The 8,059-nt window shown below is 54.2% G+C and overlaps 1 protein-coding gene and 1 pseudogene across 1 annotated transcript in view; both read right to left on the bottom strand.

Annotated features, from left to right (window-relative positions):
* Positions 1 to 1,028: 1,028 nt before the first annotated feature.
* Positions 1,029 to 2,913, bottom strand: LOC104282055 (annotated as a pseudogene).
* A 1,990-nt stretch (positions 2,914 to 4,903) lies between these two features.
* LOC104282057 (avidin-like) overlaps positions 4,904 to 8,059 on the bottom strand; it is an 8,990-nt gene continuing 5,834 nt past the window's right edge. Inside the window, exons 2-4 of the mRNA XM_009880122.1 lie at positions 5,831 to 6,044; positions 5,262 to 5,382; positions 4,904 to 5,003 (exon numbers count right to left, since the gene is read on the bottom strand). Of these exons, the coding sequence (XP_009878424.1) occupies positions 4,904 to 5,003; positions 5,262 to 5,382; positions 5,831 to 6,044 (435 nt within the window). The remainder of the gene's footprint in view (positions 5,004 to 5,261; positions 5,383 to 5,830; positions 6,045 to 8,059) is intronic.

Genomic DNA, 8,059 nt, shown 5'->3' with positions numbered 1-8,059 from the left:
ATTTTATTTTACAAGCAGTGCTCTTTTATATCCTTTTACCTGGTTGCTTATCTGTGCATATATTCTAACATTCTACTTTTGCCCAATCCGCTCTCACATCACACGCCATCCAGCCAATACAATTGTTGATCACGTGCTGTTCATGCTCTGGGAAAAACCAGGATGTTTGCCGCCCCTTATCTTGTTTTCTCGGATCTTCTCAGGATTCTTCAGTCTCTTCAAGGGTATTTGTTCAGGGTCAATGTTAAACTTGTATTCTGATCCCTTGGACCAGCCAAGGTCTCCCATAGATCAGGATCAAAGGCAGATGAACAGACAATCCTCCTCAGATGCCAGCCATTGAAGAAAGAGAGAGAGACCTGACCCTTTGATCCCTCAGATTTTCTACTGAGCATGAGGCAGATGGGATGGAATACCCCATTGGCCAGTTTTGGGTCATCTGTCCTGTCCACTCCTCCCTGCAAGTGTGACCCCACTGCGCTTTTCTGCTTCCGACCCTCCAACGGGGCAAATAACAAAGTTGGTTGGCCTTGGGTGTTATAGCAATAAGTATAAGCAAGAGCCTCTCTGCATACCATGCCTGGGCATCAACTATAAACATAGGTCTTATCACTTTGAGAGAGCAAACATTGTCTACACAATATGCTGTTAATTTCAGTAGTTAGAAGCCCAGCTAAGAAGCAAAGTTACTGAACAAAACTGGTCCTGTTTTACCTCAAACCAGGACATCCTGCTTCCATGCCTCTGCCCAGGTGATGATTTGGAGATCCCCTGGTTCGCAAGGTATCGAGATTAAATTTAATCTGCGTTTCATCTGTGGTTTTGTGGTTGTTCCTGTGTCGGCTCACACACCCTTTATTTTGCACCTGGTCCCCAGCCTTCACGCTAGGCTGAACTTGCCTGGGAAAACATGAACCCGTGGGCTGAGTTGCCGAAATGCAGCATGTCAGCACAGGCAGAGCCTGGCTGGGGGGAGCGCTGTCTCCTTGCGGGCCTGGCCTGGGCCTCCTGGATTTCCCCACTCACTGTTATTTTATCTGGGTGAAAACGCTGGTGCCAATCCTGCAGGAAACCCCAAATCACTGTGGTTCATTCAGCTGAGGTCACCTATGCTGTGGTGGCGGGTACAGAGGGGAAACCTGAGGGGCCAGGCACCTTGTCCTTTCTGGGTGCTGAGTGGGATGCCCAGGGTTCCAGCTCCCTGTGGTGAAGGCTGCTCTGGATGCTGGCATCATGCTCTGGTCTCTTCCCCCAGGCTATGTGTGAGGGGAGTCCCAGGGGAGTCCAGCTGGGGCCAGACCCCATCCTGGGCTCACCCAGCTCTGGGGCACACCCAGGATGCAGGAACTGGCCAGGTCACAGGCGTGCTCCTTAGCCCTTGTTCATCACCAGTGACAAACCCATTTCACCCTCCTGGTCCCACTGTGCTTCATCCCATGGGATTTCTCCCCTCTCCAGCCTGGGGTGCAGGAAAGCTTGGCACAGTAGTGGCTGGGACCTGGCACTCACTGTGTGGCTTTCCAGTCCTCGACAGGGCCCTTGGCCACCTCTCACAGGAGCCACAGGGTGTGCAGGGTCTCTTCCCTGTTGGTGCCTGTCGGCACGGAAATTACGGACAAGTACACAACGACCAATATGATCAGGTAAATGCCACTTTATTGCACAGATAGCTCAGCTATTATAGACAGTTCTCTTCCGCGCCACGCAATACTCAAGCAATAATTGGTTACATGCATAGTTCACGTGAGCATCCTTACTATATGATTGGCTATCCCTAGCTGTCCACGCGCAGTTATCTTCTTTTATGTTATGCTCGAAGTCCTGCTTATCGGTACATTCAGCAACAGTTATTTCCTCCCTCTACATAACTCAGCTGTTTACAAACCACAACTCGACCTTCTACATTCCTTGAAGCTTACACTGTTGTCAACAAGTCCTCAGTGCTTGAGGTGCTCACAGGGTGGCCGTTGATCTCTAAAAATTCTCCCACAGGTGCCCACATATCACTGGCCCAGGAAGGCAGTCATCTGGGCTCTCTCTGAGTCTGGAAGGGTCCAAGGGAGCATGAGCCAGGGCGGCAAGGCACAAAGCTGCCCCCCTGGGTCCCGCTGGCATCCCCGCTGCGGGGCGATGGCCCCCTCCCACCTACCTCAGAGCTGCCAGCGCATGGTGAAGGAGAAGGTAGGCTGCAAAGACCAGCCCCGCATCCTGCTGGGACCCCTTCAATGATGAGGTGAGGATTTCAGGGTCACCGGCTGCAGGCCCCAGCAGGTAGGAACCAGAGAAGCTGCCGTCCTTACTGAGGATGGACACAAACTGGCAGCTGGCATTGCTCTGCCAGGACTCGGAGAGGAGACACTGCAAGACCAGTGCTGTGGCTCAGGGTGCCTGGCCAAGCAGGGAGGGCACCCTGTTTCCATCCTACCACCCTGGCTCTGCCCCGGGGCAGCACTGGGGGATGCAGCATGAAGCTCATGCCATTGGCATTGCCACCTCAGCACAGGCATTGCACCCGTGGCACCAATTGCCTTCAGCCCAGCTGCTGCTCCAGTCTGTTTGCTACTCCCATAGGAGGGGATCCTCCCCACGCTAAAGCGGGATGTGCTGCTTTCCTTGTACACTCTGGGACATGGCTCTGTTTGCCTGTCTCTGGGCAGATTCCCACAGCAAGGAGCATCCTTGCATGAGTGGTGCCACCCTCCTGTCCTTTCTGCAGCTTCCCCCAGCATCGTGTAGTGCTGGTCCCACCAACTCCAGCAGCCCAGCCCCAGTTCCCTGCTGAGCACTGCACCTCCAGCCTTTGGGGTGTAGCAGGGTGCCAGAGCCACATCCCCATCACCACCTGTCCCCATACCTTCCTCTCCGCAGGGGCGCTGCCAAGGTGAGGACCAGGGCAAAGGCACTGCTCCGCATGGCTGTGGGGCTGCAGAGCATCTGGCACAGCTCCCTCCTGGCCCCACGCCCTGGCCCCTTTATAGGGCTGTAAGTGGGCACTGGGCTGGCAGCCATGGGGTGGGCGGCTGGGTGACAGGGCACCTGGGACAGGTGAGGAGAGGAGGTCTGTGTGACCCAGGCAGCAACAAGGAATGTAGGGATGAGCACAGCTGTGGAGAGAAGCAGGGGCAGCAAGGTGTTTTTAATGCCCTAATAGCAGCCTGGAAAGCATCATCTGCCGCCTTTGGGAATTCGTCTCCTATGCATGCAAGTTGGAAATTATTACCTGTTTAAACATTTAACCACTCCCTGCTTTGCTGGTGCCACTGCCTGGCCAGGGCATCACCCATGTGGTGCCAGGGCATTAGGCAAGCTGCAGCAGCTGCAGTGCTGCGCAGGAGGGAGGGCTTGCCCTGCCTTCTGCTTTAGCAGCAGTGACATTTCCCCAGCATCTTCTGCATATTAGCTGCTAATTTTTCTGCTTTTGCTTTTACAGGAGTTAGAGGAAGAAGTAACCACAGCGGGACACCGGGATCCAAGCAAGTGTGTTTACTAAACACACTAACCTTCCTTGTGTTTGCATCGCTGCTCTTAGGGCCTTCGGATGTGCACAACAGGGTGTGCACTGTCCCTGTGCACCCAAGCTGCTGCTCTGCTCCCTGCAGTGTCCCAGAGCAGGCATGGGGCTGTGGGCAACCAGAAATTAAGGTGGGATTCAGGTGCCTAAATACATGCAATCTCCAGGATGGCAGTGTCTGGGGTACCAGATGGCACCAGGGCTGTGGTGTGCATACTGGGGGTGGTGGAGCCCCACACCAGGGTGGCAGGCACCACTTCCCATGCCACTCAGCACCTGCCACAAGCCCCAGCACACCCCGGGGCCCCACTGCTGCTACTCAGTGCCTCTCCCTCCAATCCGGGTGGCCCTGAAGGCTGGGGTGAGCAGAAACCACCCCTCTCCTAACACATCACTCCTCCTTGTTGCCTTTTACACAGTCCCAAACTCACAGGCTTTTCACAGAGGCCTGAGAAATCCCCCCTGGGGGCTCTCTTGCCCTTACCCCGGATGCCACACTCCTTCCTTTTGTCCTGACACCAGCCCCTGCCTTTCTGCACTGTTTGGCAGGGACAAGCCACCCCGTTTGAGGTGCCAGGGAGGTGGCAGCCACCGCTCCACGTCACACATGGCAGCATGTACTGGCCTCACTGGGGCTGGGCCAGGCTGGGCGGACTGTATGGCTTGTGTGCTGGCATCCCTGGTGCTGGGTTATATTTGTAACACTTCTGCAAGAGGCTTTGGGTTCACCCATGGACCTGCCAAAAACCTTGTGTCAAAAGCGCAAGTTTGGCAGGTGTCCACAGAAGCAGATGGAGCAGCACTGCTGAAACGCAGTAGCAGAGAAGGCTAAAATCCCTGGTTGTAACCCAGAGGGATGGGATGGGACAGGCTTTGACTGTGCATGTTTTACTTAGGGTGCTGTGCAGCACAAAGGAAGTGCTTTACCAACATCTCGCATCTATCGATACCGTTACCTCCATCACCCAACTCTACAGGGGGTCCTGGGGCTGGAAAGGCATCTGGTGGGGATGGGTATGAAGGCACCACAAGGCAGGCGGCTGGATTTGGGATGCCAATGTCTCCTCTGCCACCAGCAGGCAGGTGTGGAGCGATGGCACAGGGTGGAAGTTCAGATTAGGATAAAATGGGAAATGAACCCAGGGAGCTGGATGAGGGTAATAGGGGGGGATACAGATGTCCCCAGGGAAGGGCAGTTGTAGCCATCAGATAGCAATGAGCCCTCCTCTCTGCAGGGGGACCTGTGGGGACAGAAGCTGCCTCAGAGGGGGAGCGAGGGCAGTATTTTAAAAAACACAACCACAGCTGACATGATTTTAAATTTTTTTTTTTTTTATGTGAGAAGCTGATTTTGCTTGCCTTAGGGGGCCAGGTTGCAGCCAAAGTGCGCCATCATAGAGTGGGTGAAACTGCATCCTCGCAGGATGTGGACAAGCTTGGCAGGATCTTTCCTTTTGGGGTGCGTTTGCATGTGAAGACATTGCTGCCCACCCTGTGGGGAAGCAGAGAGTTCCCATGGGATGACCTGCAGACGTGACCCACTCGGCGTGGCCCTAAATGCCCCCGAGCAGTTGCCAGATGCCCCTGTCCAGGGCAAGCCCCTTGCCAGGAGGCATTGGCATCCCTGCTGCAAATCCACGCTGGGGGGGTTACCAGGGCTAGTCCCTTCGCCCAGGGGGATGCTCATCCTCGGGGATCCTGGGGAGGCCCCCCCTCTGTGGGGCTGCTACCCACCGCATCCCCCTGCTACCTCGTGGCTTTCCAGTCCTTCTTGAGGAACCCAACAGCTTTGCGTAGCAGCCATGTGGTGCTCAGCGTCTCCTTTCTGCCTGCGTCCATGAAGCACTGACCCGTGAAGGCTGTGCTGGCATCTGGGAGAAGCACTTGGTGAGGGGTTGGAGTGGGACAGCACCTGTGCTGCTTCCCACCCTTCCCCGGGGTTCTCCCCACTGCAGCCATGATACCACTCCGATGGCCACATGCCCACCCAGCCTGTGCTTGCCCTTCCCCGGCAGCTCCCTTGGGCGAGGCAGGCTCTGCAACACCACATCCCCATGCCCTAACGGGATCCAGACCCACCACAGGCACCTTGGGCTGCCCAGCAGGGATGGGTGCAAAGATGCTGGGTGAGGAGGGGTTGCCCCATGTGAGCCCAGCATTGCCTGTTAGCCCCATGCTGGCCAGGTACCGCTGCCTCCCTCTGCTTAGCTGCACCAAAGCATCACCCACCAGAATTTCCAGCAGAGGAAAAATCCTGCTGACCACCTGCCTGGCTCCTGGTGTTCCCATGGTGCCAGCCCCAGGTGTCCCAGTACTTACTGGAGAACTTGTCCCAGAGCATGGTGAAGGCAAAGGTGGGCCAGGCCCCCTCGCTGGGCTGCTGCTGGGCACCTTTCAGGGAGGAGGCACGGGCATAGCCGCCAGCGAAGGTGACCCGCGTGAGGTATTTCCCCTGGAAGCTCCCGTCATCCCTCACCGCCGAAATCTCCATCAGCGAGTCCTGCTCGTTCCTCCACAGCCCGCTGAGCTGGCACTGAAGGGACGCCACGGGTCCTCTGCCCCCATGCATTGTGGGGACCCCATCCCTCCCACTGCTCCACGGCCAGAGCTGCAAGCCCTGCTGCAGGTGCAACAGTGGGGCATGGCTTTCCCTGTCCCCAGTTTGGGTAAATGCTCCCCCAGGTGCTGCTGGCTGCTGAGCAGATGGTACAGCCTGGCCAGCACATCCCAGCCCATCGGCATGCATGGTGCCCCCAGGCACAGACCCCATGGGAGGGGATGTGTGGTACCCCTGGGCACAAAACCCTGTGGGAAGTGATGCCCTGTGCACAGTGCACCAGATCCTGTGGGAAAGGATACCCCGTGTGTGGTGCCCCTGGACACAGACCCCATGGGAAGGGATGTTCAGTTGTAAGAGGCAACTCGTAAATTCCCTGAAACAAATGGTGGGAGACGAACGAAGGGGGAGGCCCTCTGAGTCTCACTGAGGAATGTCTCACTCGCAAGTACCTTGAGATATGGCTGTAGTCAAGGGGTGGATAATGTGGAGTCAGGATAATGTAGGCCTTGTGCTCAAAGAACTGACAAGGCTAACACCTGCTTATCTCTTGTGTGACTCAGGAGAGAAAACTCATCTGGATAGCACAGGATGCTGGGGGGGGAAGTCTTGTGAACACAGGGCTTTTTGCTCAACTTGTGAAGCTTGATAGTTCTTTGTTTTCAGGGCCATTGTGTCCGATGAATTAACCTTTGCCTCATTATCTGCAAAATACATATTAAAGTTCACACCCCTGCATATGCTAATGAAGATTATTGAGATCATGCTAAACATACATGACTATAGGACTCATCTCTCCACCCAAATCATGCTACACGTCACCTGGGGGGGAGAGAAACCTGAGCATCGTAACAGCGGGGCGGGTCGTACTGGTATCACGAACGTAAAAGGGGAAAATAACTACCCCTAGAGAGACTTTTTTCCCTGGGGATCCACGTAGGAGCACTTCTACGAACCAGAGACCCCCATTGGCCAGACCAACGCTGGAACCAGGACCGGTGATCTCTTTATCTCTCTCTCTCTCTTTTTCTCTATCCCTCTGTTTCTCTTTCTTTTCTCCTATTCTTTTAAAGTTAAGTACGTAACACAAGGCATATCTTACCACTCGCCATAATTCATGGTACATCTGTTGTATATATGTTGTGAAGTAATGCAAGGTGTACTTTACCACTTGCTGTACTTTGTTTTACCATTTGCCATAATTTCTTATATACCTAACCAATTATCGTGGACCTAGTTAAGACATATATTAATCACTGTGGGAATCTAATAATTTTTTTTTTTGTATGGGCCTTGAGAGTTGTCTCACCTTAGTCCACACTGCTGGGTATTTGCGAATCTGAGTCACTTCCCCCCCTCTCTCATGAGTGGGGTATGACATTTTAAATTGGCATCACAGACAGGATCCCCTCAGTGTTGGAAGGACCTAAGGGATACTGATTCTCCATTCGACGAATGCGGACAGGGAGAACTGGGAAGTGACCTCTCAGCTAGAAGTCAGGAGGGGTTTGAGCAGTAGCAAGCCAGGACTGCCCAGGAAATCATAGAATCATAGAATTGCTGAGGCCGGTCAGCCTCATCTCCAGATTGCAGGAAGGCTGGAGATGATATTTGCAATGTTCTTGATTGCTTCATTTCTCTACAGTGTGTTTCCTTATCAGAAGTAGTCAACATGGATTCACCAAGGGGAAGTCATGTCTGACTAATCTGATAGCCTTCTATGACGAAGTAACTAGAAGGGTGGATGAGGGGAGGGCAGTGGATGTTGTCTACCTTGACTTTGGCAAGGCTTTTGACACCGTCTCCCACATCATCCTCACAGGCAAGCTTAGGAAGTGTGGGTTAGATGAATGGACAGTGAGGTGGAATGAGAACTGGCTGCCAGATAGAGCTCAGAGGGTTTTGGTTAGTGGCGCAGAGTCTAGTTGGAGGTCAGTAACAAGTGGTGTCCCTCAGGGGTCAGTACTGGGTCCAGTCCTGTTCAATATATT

This window comes from Charadrius vociferus, unplaced genomic scaffold (genome assembly GCF_000708025.1).
Source record: "Charadrius vociferus isolate BGI_N301 unplaced genomic scaffold, ASM70802v2 scaffold2532, whole genome shotgun sequence".
NCBI classification, from domain to species: Eukaryota; Metazoa; Chordata; class Aves; order Charadriiformes; family Charadriidae; genus Charadrius; species Charadrius vociferus.
The sequence above is the reverse complement of the archived record's forward strand: the minus strand, read 5'-3'. Positions and strand labels throughout refer to the sequence as shown.